The 23,420-nt window shown below is 64.6% G+C and overlaps 1 protein-coding gene across 8 annotated transcripts in view; it reads left to right on the top strand.

Annotated features, from left to right (window-relative positions):
- Nucleotides 1–23,420, top strand: part of LOC138841566 (potassium voltage-gated channel subfamily KQT member 2-like) — a 61,869-nt gene that overhangs the window by 24,350 nt on the left and 14,099 nt on the right. For 3 of the 8 annotated variants that reach the window (XM_070042311.1, XM_070042310.1, XM_070042312.1), the window contains exons 3-10: nucleotides 814–940; nucleotides 1,263–1,438; nucleotides 3,143–3,268; nucleotides 4,861–4,971; nucleotides 5,465–5,560; nucleotides 6,950–7,044; nucleotides 12,888–12,956; nucleotides 15,233–15,262. In XM_070042311.1, the coding sequence (XP_069898412.1) occupies nucleotides 814–940; nucleotides 1,263–1,438; nucleotides 3,143–3,268; nucleotides 4,861–4,971; nucleotides 5,465–5,560; nucleotides 6,950–7,044; nucleotides 12,888–12,956; nucleotides 15,233–15,262 (830 nt within the window). Of the gene's footprint in view, nucleotides 1–813; nucleotides 941–1,262; nucleotides 1,439–3,142; nucleotides 3,269–4,860; nucleotides 4,972–5,464; nucleotides 5,561–6,949; nucleotides 7,045–8,730; nucleotides 8,761–12,887; nucleotides 12,957–15,232; nucleotides 15,263–19,419; nucleotides 19,474–23,420 lie in introns of all 8 variants that reach the window. The other 5 variants (XM_070042305.1, XM_070042304.1, XM_070042309.1 and 2 more) reach the window with 3 other exon arrangements.

The following is a 23,420-nucleotide window of genomic DNA, read 5'->3' as shown; positions in this document are numbered from 1 at the left end:
ACCCTCAGCCCTCCCCTCCCCTCCCCTCCCCTGCAGAGTTCCCACCCTCAGCCCTCCCCTCCCCTCCCCTCCCCTCCCCTGTAGAGGTCCCACCCTCAGCCCTCCCCTCCCCTCCCCTCCCCTGTAGAGGTCCCACCCTCAGCCCTCCCCTCCCCTCCCCTCCCCTGCAGAGTTCCCACCCTCAGCCCTCCCCTCCCCTCCCCTCCCCTCCCCTGTAGAGGTCCCACCCTCAGCCCTCCCCTCCCCTCCCCTCCCCTGCAGAGTTCCCACCCTCAGCCCTCCCCTCCCCTCCCCTCCCCTCCCCTGTAGAGGTCCCACCCTCAGCCCTCCCCTCCCCTCCCCTCCCCTGCAGAGTTCCCACCCTCAGCCCTCCCCTCCCCTCCCCTCCCCTGCAGAGTTCCCATCCTCAGCCCTCCCCTCCCCTCCCCTGCAGAGTTCCCATCCTCAGCCCTCCCCTCCCCTCCCCTCCCCTCCCCTCCCCTCCCCTGCAGAGGTCCCACCCTCAGCCCTCCCCTGCCCAGGGTTAGAAAGGACAGACTTCTCCAAATGAGAAGTCCTCCCCCAGTTGGTCAAGCAGACTCCCACTCTCAGACCAGGCTGAACCACAAGAGAGGGAGGTTCAGGGAGGTGGGTGGTTCAGGCCATGACTTGGCCAGGTTCCAGGGCTGTCTCTGCAGGGAAGGCCTGGCCCCTGCTGCTCCACTGGCTGGAGCTGGGGGCCCTGTGGCCCGAGGCTCTGTCCCTGGGCTGGGAACCCCACACGGGAACCCCACTAGGCCTCAGCTGTGCCCTCCCCACCCCCTACCCCCGTAGGAAATCGTGACCATTGTGGTGTTTGGTGTGGAGTACTTTGTGAGGATCTGGGCGGCTGGCTGCTGTTGCCGGTACCGAGGCTGGAGGGGGAGGCTCAAGTTTGCCAGAAAGCCCTTCTGTGTGATTGGTGAGTCTGGGGGGGGTGGCTGCTGGGCGGGGGCAGGAGCTGGCCTTTGTGTAGGCCACCATGGTTGGGAGAGAGGGAAAGTCCCTGCTCCTTCTGGAAGTTTCACCTCACCTCTCCCCTGGCAAATGTGGCCTAGCTGTTGGAGGGACCAAGTGCTGAGCAGCTGGTCCTGGACCCTATGGGCAGGCGACCATCTAGTAGGGCAGCATGCTGCGGGCCTGGCCAGGCGGGCCCGTCCCTCTTGCTGGAACTCTGGCCATCCCACCCCTTCTGCAGGGCAGGGGGGTGCCTTCCCCTCACAAGCCCTGCCCCTTCTCTGCAGACATCATGGTGCTCATTGCCTCCATCGCTGTGCTGGCTGCTGGCTCCCAGGGGAATGTCTTCGCCACCTCTGCACTCCGGAGCCTGCGCTTCCTGCAGATCCTGCGTATGATCCGCATGGACCGGAGGGGGGGCACCTGGAAGCTGCTGGGCTCAGTGGTCTATGCGCACAGTAAGGTGCGTGGTCCAGAGCCCTGAGGACGCATCCGAACCCTGGGGGCTGCCATCCGCCCATCCCGGGTCCTGGGGGCTGCCGTCCGCCCACCCATCCCGGGTCCTGGGGGCTGCCATCCACCCACCCCGGGCCCTGGGGGCTGCCGTCCACCCATCCCGGGTCCTGGGGGCTGCCGTCCACCCATCCCGGGTCCTGGGGGCTGCCGTCCACCCATCCCGGGTCCTGGGGGCTGCCGTCCATCCATCCTGGGTCCTGGGGGCTGCCGTCCACCCATCCCAGGCCCTGGGGGCTGCTGTCCATCCATCCCGGGTCCTGGGGGCTGTCGTCCACCCATCCCGGGTCCTGGGGGCTGCCGTCCACCCATCCCGGGTCCTGGGGGCTGCCATCCGCCCACCCCGGGCCCTGGGGGCTGCTGTCCATCCATCCCGGGTCCTGGGGGCTGCTGTCCACCCATCCCGGGTCCTGGGGGCTGTCGTCCACCCATCCCGGGTCCTGGGGGCTGCCATCCACCCATCCCGGGTCCTGGGGGCTGCCATCCACCCATCCCGGGTCCTGGGGGCTGCCATCCGCCCATCCCAGGCTCTGGGGGCTGCCATCCACCCATCCCAGGCCCTGGGGGCTGCTGTCCATCCATCCCGGATCCTGGGGGCTGCCGTCCACCTACCTCAGGTCCTGGGGGCTGCCATCGACCCATCCGGGTCCTGGGGACTGCCATTGATCCACCCCGGGTCCTGGGGGCTGCTGTTGATCCACCCCGGGTCCTGGGGGCTGCCGTCCACCCATCCCAGGTCCTGGGAGCTACCATCCGCCCCCCCCGGGCCCTGGGGGCTGCCGTCCACCCACCCCGGGCCCTGGGGGCTGCCATCCACCCATCCCGGGCCCTGGGGGCTGCTGTCCTCCCACCCCAGGCCCTGGGGGCTACCATCCACCCATCCAAGTTCCCCACCACTGTGGGCTTTCTCCAGGAGTCCAGGGGGCGTGGAGACAGCCAGTGAGTTGACTGGAGTCAGGAGGCTGATCAGAGACAAACGAGCCCCTTCCTTCTTTGTACAACTCAACCCATCTTTGTCACTTGCCCCCAGAAAGTGTTTTTGCAAGGTTAGCTTGCGCAGCTGTCCTCGGAGCCACTTGCTGGGTGCTTGTGTCCCCTTCCCTGGTTTTGAGTGCCTCGTGACTGTCTAAGCTGTGGTTTACAGTGGCTGCGGGCCATGTGACACGTGGGGCGGTTGTGGCCACCTGACCTGAGTTCAGGGGGTCCCAGGCGCCCCAGTGGCAGAGACCGGTTCTGTTAGGGTGAGGTGCGTGGAACCCGTGGTGCCCCCGCCCCCCAGTCATCTTCCCATGAGGCCCTTGTCAGCTAGCGCGGCTCCCTGGGGCCCAGACCCTCTCCTCTGCCTCTGTGGCGCTGGTGCTGAGAACGAGGCCCCTGGGCCTCATCTTACCCGGTGCCGTCTGACAGGCCACGTGTGGCACAGATTCGGGCCGCTGGTGTCCGGCTGTGAGGTGCACAGGTGAAGGACTGTGGCTGCTCGTAGTCCTCGCGGCGCCCCCGATCCTGCTGGCTTAGCCCTCCCACCAGTCCCATGAGGGTCCACCCCGGCTGCATGAGAATCTACCCTGCTAAGTCCTGGAGAGGCGGGCCTGGGGACGGCTCCTGGGCTGTCCGCTGCTCGGGCCAGGCTGAGGGTGACCCGTCTGCCTTTCAGGAGCTGGTGACTGCCTGGTACATCGGCTTCCTTTGCCTCATCCTAGCCTCGTTTCTGGTGTACCTGGCAGAGAAGGGGGAGAATGACCACTTTGACACCTATGCAGACGCACTCTGGTGGGGCCTGGTAAGTCCTGCTCTGTGGCCCTCCACTCACCCAGAGCCACCCCCTGCCTCCTGCTGCTCTGCTGTGGGGCTCTTGTCTCCTGGAGATGCCTGCTGCTGGCCTGTCACTATCATGTCCTGCTGTGGGTGGACGCTGGCATCTTCTCACCCGTCACTGAGGCCTGTGGACCCCTCTGGCTCACCCGGGTAGGGGAGGAGAAAGTGCAGGAGGTGGAGGCTGAGCACAGTGGGAAGAGGAAGCTGGGAGTCGAGCCTCAAGGGGCCAGACTCTCCTGGCCTTGTGGTGGTTTCTGGAGTCCTGGTCCTCAGGTCTCGGCTTGCCTGCTCCTGGCTCCCACCCGTCCTGCCCACCACAGTGAGAGAGGAGAGAGAGAGAAGGAAGGGGCACCACACTCTGGGCTCAGCCTTTGAAGGGGCACCACACTCTGGGCTCAGCCTTTGAGGCTGACCCGGTCCGTCGTGGCAGAGCCTTCTCGGTGGCCTCCCTGCTGCCCCGTGCCACAGCCGCCCGTACCCTGTGCATCGCTCGCCTGTGTGCCAGCGGCCTGCTCCTGTGGCCTCTTCTGGACTCCACTTGGGGGCTGGGCACTCTGAGTGGCCCTTGCCGGGTACTCCGGTCCCCGATCCCAGCCCTGAACGTGCTGGCCCAGGTGCTATGGCGGTTGGCCAGCCAGGCGCTGTGTAGCTGGAGCCACCGAGAAGCAGATGGGTGGCTTCCCCAGGGAGGAGGCCACCGTGCCGTGTGTTTGTGGTGACCGTTAATCATCGTGAGGTCTGACGGAGGATGGAGTGGGCTGCCAGGGGTGAGGCCAGCGCAAAGGCTCACCTCAAGGGCACTTCCTGTGACCACTGAAAGCCAGCGGGAGCCCGGGCCCGGCCTGCACGGGAGTGCACAGCCCCGGCTTGCACCCGCCCATCCCCAGCCACCCGAGACCGTCTCACGGGAAGCTCCCGGGCCCACTTCCTGCTCACAGCCAGGAGACCATGGTCAGGCGGTGGCAGAGACTCTAGCGTGTCCCCCGCCTTCTCTTCCCTCAGGCAGGGTTCTGTGATCACCCAAGGAGGCTTGGTGGCCCCTCCTTGAGGAAATTATGTACCCAAATACCAGGACACAGGCCAGCCTTCCCTTCTCGCACCTTCTCGTGGAGTCGCTCACCTCCTGGCAGCCACCACTGGACTGGGCCTGGCCGCTCTCTTTTCTGGCCTCTGCAGCCTCTAGCCGGCCCCAGCCGGCCGTAACTGTGTCAGGTTCCTCACGCACTTCCTCTGCTCTGACCAGGCTTGCTCAGGGCTTCCTATGCCCGCCTCCCCGCCCCAGAGCAGTCCAGGGCCACGGGCCAGCCACCTACAGGGCATAGATGCCTCTGTGCTCTGCACCGGGGGAAAACTCGTTCCTGGAGAAAATGGGGAGCAGAGAATTTGGGGGCTGCCCTTCCAGAGCGGCCAGCGCAGACCCTGAGCTTGCTTCGCCCTAGTCGGGGTGTTGTAGGAGAGGCAGGCAGGTCTGTGGCTGTGCAGCCCAGGCCCCACGGGTCCGCGAGAGGTGCTGCTGGAGCTCGGGGTATCCGATGACCTGCACCCTCTGCCCCTCAGATCACCCTGACGACCATTGGCTACGGGGACAAGTACCCTCAGACCTGGAACGGGCGGCTCCTGGCGGCGACCTTCACCCTCATTGGCGTCTCTTTCTTCGCTCTGCCTGCCGTAAGCCCAGGGCCTCATCTTGCCTTGGGGGGAGACGGGGTTTCACACGCGCTCCGTGGTTCACCCCGCTGATGTGGGGGCCTGGGACGGAGTTCATGACCCTCAGTGGAGAGTGCCACCCAGACGTGGCCCGGCGGCCCTGCTTCCCCGGCGCCCCTTGGTCCAGCGGCCTCTCCAGCAGATGAAGTTCTGTCAGGGCCCTGAGACCAAGGCTGCTCGGAGGGAGAGGAAGCCTGCGGACGTGGGCCACAGCAGCATCTGGCGGCTGGCCTGGGTGCCGTGTGGCAGAGCAGGGAAGGGGGCTCCCTCTTGGGTTCATTGTGGGTACTGCCATGCTTCCTGCTGGCCTGAGCCTCCCTTGGGTTCCCCAGGCCTGGTCCCTGGTGCTGAGGGACTGGGGGTGGGAGGCAGTGCTTACACAGCCGGATTGTATGGACCAGCATGCCGGGGACACAGCAGCTCCCTAGACCTGGCCTCACCTCACGACTTGCAGGGCATTCTGGGGTCTGGCTTTGCCCTGAAAGTCCAGGAGCAGCACCGGCAGAAGCACTTCGAGAAGCGGCGGAACCCAGCGGCCGGCCTCATCCAGGTCAGTCATGGCCCCACAGGGCCCAAATGACCGTGCAGCACCACCCCGCCCAGAAGCAGGGCCTGCCGCGGCCCTGGCCTGAGGCTGGCGTCCCCAGGTTTCTTCCTGGCTGGGGCTGGGGCCCTGTTCCCCTGCAGGAGCTTGTCCAGGCCTAGTCACGGACAGGCAGGTCAGTGCAGAAGAAGTACAGATGCCCCAGGTGGTGGTGGTGCTGAGTGGCCCTGTCCCCAGCAGGTGTTCAGCCACCCAGGCTGCCTCCCAGCACCCTGGGAGGTGGATCCCTTCCACACCTGTTGTACAGCTGTGGGGTTTGAGGTTCGTGTCTTTGCTCCAGTAGTGAGTAGCACCTGAGATCTTGCTGTGGCCCCAAGCTTGAGCTGTGGTCACTGCCCCATCCTGCCGGAGTGCAGACAGCCAGCTCCAGCTCAGAGGCAGGAAGGTGCAGAGGCCCCTTGAGCCGAGAGTTGTCTCCAGGCTCTCTGGTTGTCCAGGACCAGCTTTCTTTTAAAAGTTGTCATGCTTGTGGTTTTGGCCTTGGGTGCCTACATTTCTCTTTCACCGTCAAACACCAAATGGTTGTTCGCTAGTTGTGAAAGAGAATGAAGAACAGAACTACTTGCAATCGCACCCTGCTATTGAGAATGGAAAAAAAAAAAAAAGACTGTAAGTGCTTGTGGCTAAAGGTTTAAGCAGGGAATGAGAAACCCCGCATAGCAACCATGAACCTCCTCTCTGAGCTGACCCAGAGGCCTGCAGGTCTAGAGACCAGCTGTGCCACTGAGGCTGGGCACCGGGGCTGTTCCCAGAGCATCAAGGGCATCTCTAGCCTGGCTCTGATGGGCAGGTAGGGGTGCAGTCTCTGCGGGAGAGAAGCAGATAGGAGCTGAGCTTTCTGCAAGGCTGGGTGCTGAAGTTTCAGTTATAGGAACCAGCTGTTTTCTGAGGGCCTGTGACCTGGTTCCGATTCCCAAGGAAGGACAGACCCATGGGGCAGCCCCAGGGGTCCTGCGAGCCCGCAGGTTGCAGTGATGGCTGCGATGATGGTTTTAGGTGGTGTGTAGACAACAGAAGCCCAGACCAGCTAAGTGTCAGGCTCCGGGCCTGTCTGGTCAGGACCGCCTGCCCTGCCCCACCCCTCCCTGCCCCGTGTGCCTCTAGGATTAGAGAGGGCTCAGGCCTCTCAAATGTCAGGTGGGGAATGCTCTCCACTGTGAGCCGGGCCCAAGCCCTGAGACCCTCTCTTCACACCAGTGTTGGTGGTACTTTGTTCTTCTAAGGGTAAACTGAGGCTTCCTAGAGCCTCCGCTGCCTGACGGGTAGGGTGAGGGCTCGGAGAGGGGTGGTCCTTGTCCAGCTGAGCCATGCTGACCGCCCTGTCTCCCCCCGCAGTCTGCCTGGAGGTTCTACGCCACCAACCTGTCTCGCACAGACCTGCACTCCACGTGGCAGTACTACGAACGCACGGTCACCGTCCCCATGTACAGGTACCACCTCCCGCGCCGGCACCCATGCTTTGCTTTTTAATTTTGTCAACTGTTTAATTCGATGTGAAACTCCATTTTGTTATGTTGATTGATTTTTTTTGTTAAAATGTATGTCTTTTTCAAACAAGTATTCAGTGTGGTTTCTTTCACAGTATTGGTTTTGTTCTTTGATTTGTAGTACGTGGCTTTTGCTTCTCGCCCCCATTTCTTGTCCTTTGCTGTGTGTGTTGTGAGGGACAGGAGGCAGGCCTCTCCCAGAGGGCCCTAGGTCTGGGCACTAGATCCTTCTGGCACTGTGCCCTGCAGGAGCAGGTATCCCACAGTGTGAGGCCGAAGGCCCTGTCCTCAGCAGGGGCTGGGGCTGCCCAGGGGTGAGGCTAGCCACAGTGAAGATCAGCCAGGGCCAGAACTCCACTGTCCAGAGACAGTCAGCCAGGGCCAGAACCCCGCTGTGCAGAGAGGGTCAGCCAGGGCCAGGAACCTCTCTGTCCAGTGAGGGTCATCCCAGGGCCAGGAACCCCTCTGTCCAGCAAGGGTCAGCCAGGGCCAGAACCCCACTGTCCAGAGAGGGTCAGCCAGGGCCAGAACCCCACTGTCCAGAGAGGGTCAGCCAGGGCCAGAACTCCACTGTCCAGAGAGGGTCAGCCCAGGACCAGAACCCCACTGTCCAGAGAGGGTCAGCCAGGGCCAGAACCCCACTGTCCAGAGAGGGTCAGCCAGGGCCAGAACCCCACTGTCCAGAGAGGGTCAGCCAGGGCCAGAACTCCACTGTCCAGAGAGGGTCAGCCCAGGACCAGAACCCCACTGTCCAGAGAGGGTCAGCCCAGGACCAGAACCCCACTGTCCAGAGAGGGTTAGCCCAGGACCAGAACCCCACTGTCCAGAGAGGGTCAGCCCAGGACCAGAACCCCACTGTCCAGAGAGGGTCAGCCAGGGCCAGAACCCCACTGTCCAGAGAGGGTCAGCCCAGGGCCAGGAACCCCCTTGTCCAGCAAGGGTCAGCCAGGGCCAGAACTCCACTGTCCAGAGAGGGTCAGCCAGAACCAGGACCCCACTGTCCAGCAAGGGTCAGCCAGGGCCAGAACTCCACTGTCCAGCGAGGATCAGCCACTGTCTGGGGATCCTCAGGGACTCTAGGACAGAGCCTGGGACACCAGCAAGAAGAAAGCCTCCTTAGGCATGGAGGGCAGCCTCCATGGGCCCTGTGGGCCAGCGGGGCAAAGGAGGCAGCGCTCACCGAGCCGCGAATGCTGGACTATGCTTAGACTAGGTACTGAGGCCTGAGTGCTGGGCACAGAGCCCCTCTGGGTGGCTACCTCCTGACGGCTGTCCCTGCACTAGGTGAGCGAGAGGCTGAGACGGCCAAGCTTCCTCCCCGTCCACCAGAGGGCAGACTGCCCCCCAGCGCCGTGCCTGGCCCTGCTGGCCCTCAGGACACTCCCACACCAGTGTGCCCAGCGCCGTGCCTGGCTGTCCCTTAGTCCACTCCCACACCAGGGAGCCCAGCGCCGTGCCCCCAGCCAGGCTGCAGCCCAGGATGGAGCCTTGTGCTAATTTTCTTTGTTCTTTGTTTCCCCCACTTCCCTTGACTATTTTCTCTTTCATTTTCATTTTTCTTATCCCGTTCTTTAAACCATTTTGGTTCTTCTCTCTTTGTGTGTGTGTGTGTGTGAAAACACTTGAAAGCTCGCAAACTCAAACCTACGGGGCCTCCAGGTAGGACATGCATGGGACTAAAGCCATGTGTGTGTGCGTGCGTGTGCGTGCGCGCGCGTGCGCGCGTGGTTCTTGTTTCCGTGGGGCTGGGAGGGCTAGGCCTTGGGAGTCTCATGGTCTACCAGCTCCAAAGCACCAACCCTGTGGTCCTCATGCTGGGCACCCTGCGCCCCCTGCCTGGGCCCATGAACCCACTTTCTCTCCCTGACCCAGTGTGAGCTCCCCTCCCTTGCTCTGCTCTGCTTTCCTGTTGCGGATCCCTGTCCTCAGTCTGTCTGCTTTCCTTGGCCTGCTTCCGCCTTGTCTTAGAGCTGAAGCCTCCTCACCCTGCCTCCTTTCCAACCCCTGGCCACACAAACGACGGAGCAGTTTGTTGGCTGCGGGGCTTGCCGTGTCCTGGGGGACCTGCGTCCAGGGCAGGAGTAAGATCCTGGGTGAGAATTCCCCGACCAGCATGGCCGCCCTCACGAAGGCCCTGCTTGGATGGCCTGCCTCTGGAGTCTCTCTCCGGGCTTGCGTCCCCCAGCCTGTTGCCTTAGAAGCCATCCAGGCCTCAGGGGCAGCGAGAGCAGCTTCACGCCCCGTCCTGGGTAATGTGCCTGCTCGCGTGGCCCTTCCTCCCTGTTCTAGAGTGCCCACCCAGGTGGCCAGGGCGTGGAGATTGGAAGCGGAGCCCTTGGCTCGGTGGGGCTGCTGAGCTGCTCAGGGAGTGGCGGCCCCGTCCCAGTCAGCCCTGGCCAGTGCAGGAGGCTCCCTTCCGGCCGTCTCCAGGATGGCGAAGGGCAGCTGTGGGTCAGGCCTGGGGTTCTGTGCCTCCCTGGACCCCCCACGGTGGAGGCCAAGCTGCAGTGTCTTCCTCCCAGGTCCCACGGCTCTCCGCTCCCTGTGGGTGGGGTTGGCACTGCGCCCTCACAGGCCCTCCTAGACGCGGGGGCTTCTTTTGCCCATCTTCGCCAGGCAAGCTGGAGAAAGAAATCAGAGGTCCCCGGCACAGGCAGTGCGGCTGTCCCTCCCCGCCTCACGGCCAGCGCGGTCCCTGCAGCTGGCTGCGTCCCCGGGCCCCGCCTCACGGCCAGCGCGGTCCCTGCAGCTGGCTGCGTCCCCGGGCCCCGCCTCACGGCCAGCGCGGTCCCTGCAGCTGGCTGCGTCCCCGGGCCCCCGCCTCACGGCCAGCGCGGTCCCTGCAGCTGGCTGCGTCCCCGGGCCCCGCCTCACGGCCAGCGCGGTCCCTGCAGCTGGCTGCGTCCCCGGGCCCCGCCTCACGGCCAGCGCGGTCCCTGCAGCTGGCTGCGTCCCCGGCCCCCGCCTCACGGCCAGCGCGGTCCCTGCAGCTGGCTGCGTCCCCGGCCCCCGCCTCATGGCCAGCGCGGTCCCTGCAGCTGGCTGCGTCCCCGGGCCGGGCTGTGCTCCGCCCTGGGTGCTCCCTGCCACCTCCCCATTGGCACGCTGCACCCTCGCCACTGTGGCTGCTGTGCTGGCAGGCTGCACACGGCCTGCCCCGAGTGTCGTCTGTGGCATGTGTCCTGTCTGGACAGAGCTGAGTCTAGCCTGGGCCTGTGTGCATGGGACCCGTGCGGGAGGTGTTCCTAGGGTCTTGCTCCGGGCTGAGGAGGGCAGTGGGGAGGGCGGGTGAGGAGGGGGTTGGGGAGTGGCGGGATGGGCTGGGGGCCAGCTGCCAGGGCTTGGCTGGCCTCCGGGCTTTGTTGCACCATAGCAGGAGCGCCTGTGCTGTCAGTGCTGGTCTGGGACCGTGGGGGCTGGGGAAGGAGCGCGAGGGAGGGAGGAGGAAGAGGCGGGCAGAGTGCACGGGCCCTCTCTCTGCTGCCATCCGCGGAGCCCTCCCGGGGCCAGGCTCCGCTGGGCTTCCACAAGTGGGGGACCAGGGCTGCCACGCCTGCGGTCTGTGCTGCCTTCTCTGGAGGACACCAGACACCCTGGGCTCCATGCGGCGGACCCCCACTGCAGGGCTGTGGGTGGCGCTGGCTGTGGCCCTGAGGGTGTGTTGGCCTTCCCAGGTGGAAGAGCAGGGGTGAGGCTGAAGCTGGGAAGAGGCTGGAGATGGGTGAGGCTGGAGATGGGGTGAGGCTGCGGATGGGGTGAGGCTGGAGCTGGGAAGAGGCTGGAGATGGGTGAGGCTGGAGATGGGGAGAGGCTGGAGAGGGGTGAGGCTGGAGATGGGGGTGAGGCTGGAGATGGGTTGAGGCTGGAGATGGGGTGAGGCTGGAGATGGGAGGTGAGGCTGGAGATGGGTGAGGCTGCGGATGGGGTGAGGCTAGAGATGGGGAGAGGCTGGAGATGGGGGTGAGGCTGGAGATGGGGTGAGGCTGGAGATGGGTGAGGCTGGAGATGGGGGTGAGGCTGGAGATGGGGGGTGAGGCTGGAGATGGGGGGTGAGGCTGGAGATGGGTGAGGCTGGAGATGGGGAGAGGCTGGAGAGGGGTGAGGCTGGAGATGGGGGTGAGGCTGGAGATGGGGTGAGGCTGGAGATGGGTGAGGCTGGAGATGGGGGTGAGGCTGGAGATGGGGGTGAGGCTGGAGATGGGGTGAGGCTGGAGATGGGTGAGGCTGGAGATGGGGTGAGGCTGCGGATGAGGTGAGGCTGAAGCTGGGAAGAGGCTGGAGATGGGTGAGGCTGGAGATGGGGAGAGGCTGGAGATGGGGAGAGGCTGGAGAGGGGTGAGGCTGGAGACGGGGGAGGCTGGAGATGGGTGAGGCTGGAGACGGGGGAGGCTGGAGATGGGTGAGGCAGGGGGCTCAGGGTCCTCTTGTTTTAGAGGCACTGGGGCCATGGCTTCGAGTGAGGGATGGGAAGGCCTCTGGAGGTCTGCCTGCTGGACCTGGCTGAGGGGGGTCTGGGTGAAGGTTCCAGAGGAGCTGGCTGAAGCAGCAGGTGATGGGAGGGGCCGGCTGCTCCCCAGGACCCCAGGCCCGGAAGGCCAGGGCGCCCTGCACCGGAGGGCGGGCAGCATGGAGACGGAGAAGAACTGGCTGGGGCCCGCACCCCGCCCTGGATTGAATCAGCTGGGGTCCGGGTGGGGGCCAAGTAGAGCGCATGAGGCTTCACAAAGCAGGGTAGGGCCTGAGTCACGAGAGGGACAGCTAGGACTTGGTGTCCACCACCCTCCAGCTGTCCCCCCAAACAAGAAGGGAAAGTTGATGGAGGCTGTAATGGCGGGGGGGGGGCCGGGGGCAGGCCGTGGGGGTAAGGGGGGCCGGGGGCAGGCTGTAGTGGCAAGGGGGGCTGTGGGAGTGAGGGGGCCTGGGGCAGACCATGTTGGGGTGGGGAGGGAAGGGGATGTTCAGGAGGTGGAGAGGGGAGGGGAGGGGATGTTCAGGAGGAGGGGAGGGGAGGGGAGGGGATGTTCAGGAGGGAGGGAGGGGAGGGGATGTTCAGGAGGTGGAGAGAGGAGGGGAGGGGATGTTCAGGAGGGGAGGGGAGAGGATGTTCAGGAGGGGGGGAGGGGAGGGGATGTTCAGGAGGGGGGGAGGGGAGGGGAGGGGATGTTTAGGAGGGGAGGGGAGGGGATGTTTAGGAGGGGAGGGGAGAGGATGTTCAGGAGGAGAGAGGGGAGGGGATGTTCAGGAGGAGAGAGGGGAGGGGATGTTCAGGAGGAGGGGAGGTGATGTTCAGGAGGGGATGTTCAGGAGGAGAGAGGAGGGGAGGGGATGTTCAGGAGGAGGGGAGGGGAGGGGATGTTCAGGAGGAGAGAGGAGGGGAGGGGATGTTCAGGAGGAGGGGAGGGGAGGGGATGTTCAGGAGGAGGGGAGGGGATGTTCAGGAGGGGAGGGGAGGGGATGTTCAGGAGGAGAGAGGAGGGGTGGGGATGTTCAGGAGGAGGGGAGGGGATGTTCAGGAGGGGAGGGCAGGGGAGGGGATGCCCTCTTCCACAGCCTGGAGGTCTAGGATCTGGTGACAGCCTGGATTCTGCTGTGCATGCTGGCCCTGCCCAAGGCCTCAGCCTCCGGAGCAGCAGAGTTGAGCCGCCCTGGAGCTGGCAGAGCCAGAGTCTGAGCCCAGGCCCCAGGCCCTGGGGGCCTCGTGGGGAGGCGTGGCTGGGGCCCAGGCCCCTGACATTTCCCCCCTCCTCCAGTGTGAGGCTGACCTGCCTCTCCTTCTTTTGCCCCAGACTTATCCCACCCCTCAACCAGCTGGAGCTGCTGAGAAACCTCAAGAGCAAATCTGGCCTCACCTTCAGGTCAGCACGGTGGTTCCAGGATGGGGTTGGAGCTTTGGGGCGGATCAGAGCTCAGGCTTTATGAGGGGCCCACGTCCCTGCGGTGAGCAGCAGAGCCTTGGTACTGTCCCCAGAGGGCAGGGAGCCCTGGGATGGGACTGGCCGCTGGTCTTTGCATGGTTCTCTATCCATTGTTGCTGACGGGGAGGAGACTTCTGTCTCCAGAGTGCAGGGCTGATGGATAGAGGAGGCCCTGCTGGTAGTGACCCCAGCTGGGGCAGACGCTGTGGCCACAGACCAGCGGTCCTCCCTGGGCTCCCATGCAGATGGGCGTGGGGAGCGGCCAGAGCAGGCTGCCTTCAGCAGAGTCTGGACATTGCACCCTGGAACTGAGCGTGATCGTCACATCTGCTTCACACTGGACTTCCCGTGGGGCCCTGGGTCAAGTGACGGCGTCCCAGTGAGAGGGCACTTTGCAGACGTCTCGGTGGAGATGCCAGGGACAGACACCTAGAGCCATGCGACTGGGAAAACGCAAAGAGGGATCCTTCCTCCTCTGGGGAAGGAGTTCGGCCTGTGGCCCCCCGCTTTCAGGACTCTAAGAGAGTAACATTCTTGGTTTAAGCTGCCAACTGTGGGTTTTGTTACGGCAGTTCAGTTGCTGGCCGGTTTAAGAGGCTGCAGTCCCTGGTCAGCTGGGCTCCGTTGCTTTTAGGCTGTGGTGAGGCAGAGCGTCATGGTAGAGGAAAGCTGATTATCTACTGGCAGCCAGGAAGCAGGGAGAGACTGGAGGCGGCCAGTGGCAAGACCTGCCCACCCAAGCCACACCCACAGGGATCCACTTCCTCAACCTGGCCCCGCCTCCCGGCGTGGCCCACGAACTTGTCTATGGAGCAAGCCTTTGACACGGAGCCTTGAATGCAACCCTATTTGGAAAAGGGCTTTTGTGGAGGTGAGGGCATCCTGGCTGTCCCAGCTACAGCTACACTGCGCTGTCTCTCTGAGGACACAGGCAGCAAAGGAGAGTCCCCTAGGGACAGGGGACTGGAGCCCCCAGAGCTGGAGAGGCAGGTGGACTTTCCCTGGTGAACTGGAGAATGGCCTTGACCATTCGGATTTCTGGCCTCTGGAACAGAGAAAGAGTAAATTCCTCTTAGGTTAAATCTTCCAAGTTTGTGGTGATTGCAGAACCGCACTGGGGTAGATGGGGCCACGGTGAGCATCTTTGCTGCTCTGGCTGCTCTGGACACCCAGCCAGCTGGCCAGACGGCTGTGGGACCAGACCAGGACAGCCGAGCACAGGCGTGGCCTTCACGTGTGCCTGGCCCCCTGAGACACATTGCTCCTGAAGCAATAAATGGAGCCCGGTGGCTTAGGTTCATTCTTGGAGCTCTAGGCCAAGCAGGGAGTCTGCCCATATCTCTTTCCTCTGCTGTCATTTGCTGTACTGACGCAGTGACTCGGTCCTGTTGCACACAGTACTTGAAAGTGCACCAGAGTATCACAGGAGACCCAGGGAGCCACCGTCCCCAGAGTCTGAGACTGACCAGGGAGCCACCGTCCCCAGGGTCTGAGACTGACCAGGGAGCCACCGTCCCCGGGGCCTGAACAAGATCACTCCCTGTTTTTTTGTGGCTTAGCCAAGTATGGTCCGGTACCAATCTTTTATCACTTTCATAATGATTACAGTAGAAATAGTCAACCCTAAATAAGACAAGCAATGGCCAAAATAACCTCACTAGCAGAATGAGGTGGGAGGAACAGACAGCAGTGGAGGGTTGGCTGGTCCACCCTCCATGATACAGAGGAGAGAAACTCCACGAATTCCGGCGTGCTCTTCAGCAAGCCTTTCCGTGAGACGGGCAGGCCTTCTGTGGAGACGTGTGTCCAGCACAGCTGCATGGGAGGGGGTCGAGGCAGGGCTCCTCGAGGCCAGGGCTCCTCGAGGCCAGGGCTCCTCGAGGCCAGGGCTCCTCGAGGCCAGGGCTCCTCGAGGCCCGAGGGCTCCTCGAGGCCAGGGCTCCTCGAGGCAGGGCTCCTCGAGGCAGGGCTCCTCGAGGCCAGGGCTCCTCGAGGCAGGGCTCCTCGAGGCAGGGCTCCTCGAGGCAGGGCTCCTCGAGGCAGGGCTCCGGCCCCGCCCGCGCTGCCCGGGACAGGCAGCTCCTCCCTGCACCCCGCACAGGCAGCTCCACTGTGGAGCGTGGGTCGGGTGGGGCCGCGGCTCTGGGGTCTGCGGCCTTGGCCACCAGCCCCAGGGCCGTCTGCGTGGTGACCGCCCTCCTCTTGTCTTCTTGCAGGAAGGAGCCTCCTCCAGAGCCATCACCAAGGTCAGTCCCTCCCGCCTCCAGCTGCCCGGCGTGCGTGCGTGTGCGTGTGTGCGTGTGCGCACGCGCGTGTGCCCGCTTCTCCGTGTGCCCGCGTCAGGGCCCGCTGGGCTGCCATGGCTCTGTCTCTGCTTTTCACCCACGGCCTCTCCTCGGGCTCTGTCCGCCAGCTGGGCCTTCCTGGGATCCCCCCACCCCTAGGGGCCTGGAGGCAGACATTTCTGTTTAAGTACTTCCGGTGGGCATGTAGCCCAATTTTCAGCTAGAGTGAAAATCTCCCAAATGGGCAGGAAGGAGGGCCGTGCACATACAGGCAGAGCCCAAACACTGCACACGTGGAGGAGGCCCTTGCCAGGGACAAGTGGGAGAGTGTGGGATCAGCCTGTGCTCGGGGGGCCTCTCCATGGGCATCCAGACCTCGCAGGCCTCCTGTCTAGCTTCTGATGGGACCCACATGCTGCTCATCTGGCCACTAAGGCGGAGCTCACTGCCAGCTCTGCTTGGGTCCAGGGGGCAGGAGCTGGCCCCTGCCTCCCTAGCATTGAGAAGCATGCCAAGCTCTGGTCACAAAGCCCCAGCCTAAAACTCTAGCCCATGGGCGTCTCTGCTGGCTGCAAGCCAGCCTGACCACAGTGTGTCCCCTCCCCACACCGCCCATCCTCGGGGCTGCAGGACGCTAGCCCCAGACCGGGTCTCATGTGCCCTGCCTGCCCCCTCACGCCTGCCTGGGCCTTAGGATGACCAGATGGCAGGACAGACAGGCATGCATGTTCTGTGGGACGAGGTGGAATCTGGCCTTAACCCATCGTCTCTATCTGCTGGATATGACCTTCTCTTAATCCCAGGAAAGGAGAGTAACTAGTGACCAGTGGGATACTGTGAAGTGTGTGAAATTTATGTCATCACCTAATATCCATTTAAAAAAAGAAGAAGAAAAAAGGCAGTGAGCAGTGGGCAGTGATCAGGCCACGAGGGAAGCTAGCTGGGGAGCGGGGAGCCAGTAGCGCTGTCCCCGGCTGGCGTGGGACCTAGCGCTGTCCCCGGCTGGCGTGGGACCTAGCGCTGTCCCTGGCTGGCGTGGGACCTAGCGCTGTCCCCGGCTGGCGTGGGACCTAGCGCTGTCCCCGGCTGGCGTGGGACCTAGCGCTGTCCCCGGCTGGCGTGGGACCTAGCGCTGTCCCCGGCTGGCGTGGGACCTAGTGCTGTCCCCGGCTGGCGTGGGACCTAGCGCTGTCCTCCAGGTGGCGTGGGACCTAGCGCTGTCCCCGGCTGGCGTGGGACCTAGCGCTATCCCCTGTCCCGATGGCAGGGATGAGAACCCCTTCTGGCCCACACAGGTGAAGTGAGAAAGTTGTCCAGCTTCCCAGAGGTCAGCCCGCTCTCCTTCCTCAGCCACTGTTAGGGGACCCTGGTCCAGCCCCCCCCCACTGGCTGCCCTGCTGTGACCTCCAGCTGACAGGTGGTGGGAGAGGGGAGCAGCCCCTTTGGCCACAGCCGCCCACAGCCCTGACTCGGGTGGGCAGAGATGGATCCCGACGCGATGGCTCTGGAGGCCTCTCTACCCATCTCTGTGCCAGCCTGCCTGGCCCGTGCCCTTCTGGGAGCAGCCGCCGCGGGGCCTGTGCACTGCCACCCGGCTGCAGGTCTCCCCAGGGGGCCTGTGCGCTGCCGCCCGGCTGCAGGTCTCCCCAGGGGGCCTGTGCGCTGCCGCCCGGCTGCAGGTCTCCCCAGGGGGCCTGTGCGCTGCCGCTCCGGCTGTAGTCTCCCTGCGCTGTTCTGTCTCAGCCTCTCTCTCTCTCTCTCTCCCTCTCCTGCCCCATCTGGAAAATCTTGCTGTCCCCAAGTGCTTTTAATCACTGTCACTGCCCTTCTCGGCCCCTTTCTCGTCTGCTCTGTCTTTTGGGATGAGGTGCTGGCCCTGAAAGTGGGACTCCAGGTGAGGACCATGGGAGCCCGGCTCTCCGGTATGTTCCGTGGCTCCCCGCTCCGCCCCTTGCCGCTCCTCCGTCTCCTTCCCGCGTGTTGGTGGTCCCTGCCTGCCTGTGCCTCCCGTCCCCTTCCCCGAGGGCCACTGCCACCGACCAGGTCTGGGACCCCACCGTGCTCAGCCGAGAGGGCTCCCAGGGCCTCAGCATGGACACCTGGCTGGCAGGTGTGAGGCACCTGGAGGGGATCGGGGTGCCGGGGGAGTGTACCTGCCGCCAGGAGGCAGGGCTGGCGTCTCTGCCCCCGCGGTGCGGCACGCCCCCCCGGTTGGCACCCAGTGCATAGGTGCTGCTCAGAGGAGGCCCTGTGCCCTGCGTAGCGCGCGCACGGAGGTGAGCCCCCGGCCGGCTGGGGCGCTCGGCTCTAAGCACCCCTGGGGGGCTGGGATGGAGCTGTTTGGAGAGCCCTGCGGGGCCTGGGGTGGGGACCTGGGGAGCTGGGCTTCAGGCTGTGCTACTCTGACTGCCTCTTGTGACCCGCCCTGTGTGGTCCCAGCCTTTCCTCTGCCTCCCGCCTCCACGCGGAGGCCCTCGAGCCCTGGCTTTGGCCTTCCCGTCTGTGTGGGTCTCCTCTCTTTTCACAGGTGGTGGCGTTCTGTATAGTTTGGTGCCTGCCCGCGCCTGGCCTTGGCCCGCATCTGTGAGGGTATCTGCCCTCCACAGGCAGCCCCTGCCTGGGCCTAGAGCTCAGAGGGAATAGACCACATCATGGTAGCCCGAGCGGGAAAGTGTCCCGGGAGGGCTGCTGCCAGCAGCCCCCTCCTCGCCCGCCGTGGCTAGCCCTGCTGTCCCACGCAGGGGCCACTAGCTGCTACCACGCTCATTCAAATAGACAGCTCAGCCCTGTCTCGGTGGCCCTGCGTGGCTGGTGGCTGCCACCACAGCGCAGCCGCGGACATCTCCCCTCTGCAGAGCTGGGTTGGGCCACAGGACTCCCCTCCTTCCCTAGGGGTGGGAAGGGGCTCAGGGGCGGTAGGCCTGGGGACCACTGAGGGGAAGTGGGAGGTGCCGCTGCCCTGGCCAACTCCGGCAGGCTAGGAGCTTTGCTAATGGCCCCATCACGTGGTGGGCTGGCCATGCACAAGTGCGGCCTCAGCTCCGCACCCCAAGGTGACCCCAAGCTGCTTGTCTTTAGCAAACTGGGCCTAGCAGGGGATGCAGACTGGCGCTCACTGGCGGGCCGGGGCTTGCAGGCTCAGGGCCTTGCTTGGGAAGAGACCAGAGAACTCTGAGGAGTCTTGCCATCCGAAGGTTCATTTACCGGAGGTGGTGACGGCACCCTTCAGGCCCAGATGGAGAGATGCATGTGGACAGGGCGTAACGGGGACTGTCGGCTGACATTAAACGAATGTGGGAGGAGAGCAGACGTGAGCGCCTTCTTCCCCGGCCCAGTGGTGTCTGATGTGAGACACCGTTGCCATGCACGCTGGGCTCCTTGGATGCTATCTGCTGGCTGGAAAGGGCCGGGGAGGAGCCTCAAGGAAAGGAAGGATTATTCTTGAAGTGCGGGTGTACCGCTGAGGTCTGTGGGGCTCTGGGGAAGGCAGCACCTTCCAGGCCTTGACAGGCCCTTACGCTGCCACTCACCACAGTCCAAGGCTCAGGGCCCCGAGCGGCCTCAGGCAAGTCGACTTGGGGCAAATCTCTTGAACCCAGATGTCCCTTCTTCTGAGCTCCCTAGAATTAGGGGTACACTGTGTTTGGACTGGGCTGCCGCAGGCCGGCATGGTGAAGCCTCGCTGGTGGATTTGTGAAGCTGAGCCGCACATCTCCCCCCCTTGTAAAATGCGCATGCTGCAGAGCGGCCACTTCGGGGATCATGTCTATCCACGAGCCTCGCCCTTTAAAGTCTTACCTCATGCAGGTTTTTTTTTGTTGTTGGCATGAATACAACAAAAAAAATTGAAATAATAATAGTAATACATCTTTTAAGACATGACCCAAACTCTGGCTTTGGAAGGAAAAGGTATTTTTGGAGGAAAACCACGGGGATTCTTTTTCTCCAAAAATAGGTGACTGTTTTCTCTTCCAGGCTGCTGAAGATTTCCGCACCCGCCTCACTGTCCTTGTCCCTCCCCTCCCCCCCCCCCCCCCCCCCCGCCGGGGCTGCGTGACTCAGTACCCGCTCTCTGGTCCCGCCCTCCCCGGGACTAACTGTGCTCTCCTCATTTCCAGTAAAGGCAGACCGTGCCAAGGGTGCCTGTGTGGATGCTGCCCGGGACACTCTAGGTACCACGCAACGCTCGCACGGACCGGCCTCGCTGCACGCCCCTGCCCTCCCTGCTTATTGGAGGTTGGGACGAGCCACGGCAGCACCGGCCCAGCTCTGACTCCCCTGGTGCCCAGAGCACAGGGCAGACCCGGGCGCCTGGCCTCCCTCCTCCACACGGAGCCCTGCCGTGGCCAGGGCGCTGATGTGGACGTGACCATGCCCATCAGAGAGGCCCCGCCCTGGGCTGGTCAGTCTGGCGCCTCTAGTAGGCACTGAGGACCGATCCTGAGCTGGTTACCTCACTGTAGAGGCTGCGTCCTGTGGTCTGGGCTCTTCACCCCCCACCCCTCCAAAAGCCTGAAGCCATGGCTACCACTTGTGACTTGCAGGCTTGGTTCAGGGCAGACCGGAAACAGGATGGCGGAGACACCCCGTCCCTTGCACCTTGACCACACCTTTCCTGTCCCTGTCCCTGTCTGCTGTCTGTGTGTGAGGGCCTCTGTTCTGCTTGCTCCGGGGCCTCTGCCTCCTGTTTCCCTGTGCTGTCCACCCCTTCCCAGCCAGTGCAGCCCAATGCAGCAGGCAGCTGCAGCGCCCACCTGCAAGAGCCCCCATTGTGTGCATGTGGCCGGTCAGCACGAGCAGCATGCTTGTGCATCTGCACCCGTGCATGCTCCAGACCTTCCCGCCTGGATGAGGGGCTTGCAGGATCGTCCCCCCTGCCCGGGGGCCTCTTGGCTCTCCGTGTGTCCCGGAAGTGGGCATGCATGGGAGGCTCTTGAAGCTTCCAGTGGGGGCGGCGGCTTGCTTGAGCCCTGGCTGAAGCTACCTGCTTACCCCTGTGTCCGGCGGCTCCTGGCCCTGGGCTGGGCCTTGGGACAGGGGATGGGGTCGGGCCGCTTGGGACCAGAAGAGTGTGGAAGTGTTGGGGCTCTGCTGTGTGCATTCTCATGGAAAGTCCCCTTGCTCTCCTGGGCGTCCTCCGTCCCCAGTTAGGCTGGACAGCTTCCTGTGGATGCCAGCCCCTGCACTGCTGAGCTGGGCGCCTGCGTGCTGGCCAGGCGGGGGCCGTCCCCCACAGGGCCTTGGGGAGGCTGCTAGTGGGGAAAGGCTAGAGCTCTGCCGGCCGTTCCTGAGTGACCCCTGACCCACAGCTCCTGTGCACGGGTCGGGTCTGGCCGCAAGCTCTTGCTGAGTAAGTGGAGGAAGCCCCTGAGAGCCCCTCTTTGGGTTTGCTTTGTTCTTGGTTTGTGTGGTGAGGTGAGGGAGGCCCCCCCCATCCTTGCTGGTGTCCCGGCTCCAGGGTGAGGAAGGCTGATGGGCCCAAGGCCCGTCATTGTGCCCTGCCTCCTCTTGGGCCTCCTCTGGGCCTGGGTGGGAGCAGGGTTAAGAGCTGGGGACACAGAGCTGAGACTGAGGGGGGCCCTGCCGTGGCCCGGTCACGCATGCGGCTGGAGGCCTCGGAGAGGCCTCTGTACTGGCACTTAGAGACCCGGAGGAAGTGCCACCAGGAGGGAGATGGGGTTGGCCTTGGGGTTCCTCACCCGGAGGGTCCTACAGACTGCCCAGCCCCTCTCCAGGCAGCCCCGGGGCCATGCCACCCGCCACCACTCGGCCCTGAGTGGTGGGAGACGCGCCTGGTTCCGTGTCTGGCTCCCTGGTAGCCCACTGTCAGCGCAGAGGCTTCTGGGAGAGCTGAGCGCAGCGGCCACACGCTGGCCGTGGTGGAGGGTGGACCGACGCCCGCCCAGCATCCTCGCAGCTGGGACTGAGCCAGGGCTGCTCTCGGGCTGCTTACGTCTCCCTTCCTTGTGTGTGCAAGTCAGAGGGACCGCGGAAGATGGTCTTCCCAGGGCCAGGTCCTCCCCGGGAGGCCCGGAGGGGCCTCCCTTCCTGTGTTTGCAGTGGCCTCTCTGCTAGAGAAGGGGTCTGTGAGAGTAGCGAGGAATGTCCTAGAAGCCAGAGTCTCCCTCAGCTGGATGAGTCTAGGTGGGCCCCAGTACTACCACAGTCCTCAGCTGTTTTCAGGTAGTGTCAACATTCAATGCTCCCTGTGCCAGCCAGATTCTCTGTTGAGGCCAAGACCAGGAGGCCACGCGGACTCTCGGAGGAGCTCAGGCTCCGGAGGGTTGGCCTCCAGGGGCACGGAGGCCCAGGCCCGGGGCCAGGGGGCCGTGGGGCCAGGGCACGGAGGTAGGCGTGAGGCCAGCAGAGCCTCTGGTCCTTGATGCTCACAGGATGCCTGGCGGTCACCACACCCTTCCCAGGTGGCCCCGTGGCCAGCACTGGCCCCGTGGCTTCTGCCTTGTTCTTCCTCCTCTGTATTGATATGCAGACACAGATGGTCTCCCAAGTTTCCCACTGCCTAAAGACGGGGTGGGGAAGGGCACTGGCCACGGTCGGGGTGTCCAGGCCGCGCAGGCCATGGCTGGGGTGTCCAGGCCACGCAGGCCATAGTAGGGGTGTCCAGGCCGCACTGGCCACGGTCGGGGTGTCCAGGCTGCGCAGGCCATGGTCAGGGTGTCCAGGCCGCGCAGGCCATGGTCAGGGTGTCCAGGCTGTGCAGGCCACGGTCGGGGTGTCCAGGCTGCACAGGCCCTGGCCGGGGTGTCCAGGCTGCGCAGGCCATAGTCAGGGTGTCCAGGCCGCGCAGGCCATGGTCAGGGTGTCCAGGCTGTGCAGGCCACGGTCGGGGTGTCCAGGCTGCGCAGGCCCTGGCCGGGGTGTCCAGGCCGCGCAGGCCATAGTCGGGGTGTCCAGGCCGTGCAGGCCATAGTCGGGGTGTCCAGGCTGCGCAGGCCATAGTTGGGGTGTCCAGGCTGCGCAGGCCACGGTCGGGGTGTCCAGGCTGCGCAGGCCACGGTCGGGGTGTCCAGGCCATGCAGGCCACGGTTGGGGTGTCCAGGCTGCGCAGGCCATAGTCGGGGTGTCCAGGCCGTGCAGGCCATGGTCGGGATGTCCAGGCCGTGCAGGCCATAGTCAGGGTGTCCAGGCCGTGCAGGCCATGGTCGGGGTGTCCAGGCCGTGCAGGCCATAGTCGGGGTGTCCAGGCCGTGCAGGCCATGGTCGGGGTGTCCAGGCCGCGCAGGCCATGGTCGGGGTGTCCAGGCCACGCAGGCCATGGTCGGGGTGTCCAGGCCGCGCAGGCCATGGTCGGGGTGTCCAGGCCGTGCAGGCCATGGTCAGGGTGTCCAGGCCGCGCAGGCCATAGTCGGGGTGTCCAGGCTGTGCAGCCACAGTTGGGGTGTCCAGGCCGTGCAGGCCACGGTCGGGGTGTCCAGGCTGTGCAGGCCATGGCCAGGGTGTCCAGGCTGTGCAGGCCACGGTCGGGGTGTCCAGGCCGTGCAGGCCATGGTCGGGGTGTCCAGGCCGTGCAGGCCACGGTCGGGGTGTCCAGGCCGTGCAGGCCACGGTCGGGGTGTCCAGGCCGTGCAGGCCACGGTCGGGGTGTCCAGGCCGCGCAGGCCACGGTCGGGGTGTCCAGGCTGTGCAGGCCACGGTCGGGGTGTCCAGGCCGCGCAGGCCACGGTCGGGGTGTCCAGGCTGTGCAGGCCACGGTCGGGGTGTCCAGGCCGCGCAGGCCATGGTCGGGGTGTCCAGGCCGTGCAGGCCACGGTCGGGGTGTCCAGGCCGTGCAGGGTGTGGTGCTGACTCCTCACTGTGGTGGTCACCCTGGCACTCGGTTGTACGTGTCTGTCTGTGGGTCCCTGTGGGCCGTGGCAGGAGGGGCTGGGAGAGGGATCCGGGCATCCGTGGGTGTCACTGCGTGTTGGGTCCTCTTGACCCTTGGGCTGGGGCTGACCTGGGAAGTCTGGCTGGCCCACACAGAGCCAGTTTCCCTTGGGAATGATAGGGGGCCCCCAGAGGGGGGGAGCAAGCAGCAGGCCTGGACCAGTGCCTGAGATGTCCCAGACGGAGAGGTGAAGGCTGTGCCTGCCTGAGACCCCTGGAGGGGGTGAACCCA

Source organism: Dipodomys merriami, unplaced genomic scaffold (assembly GCF_024711535.1).
Source record: "Dipodomys merriami isolate MVZ:Mamm:240054 unplaced genomic scaffold, mDipMer1.0.p SCAF_322, whole genome shotgun sequence".
NCBI lineage: Eukaryota > Metazoa > Chordata > Mammalia > Rodentia > Heteromyidae > Dipodomys > Dipodomys merriami.
Note: the sequence above shows the minus strand (reverse complement) of the source record. Positions and strands in the feature narration are given on the sequence as shown.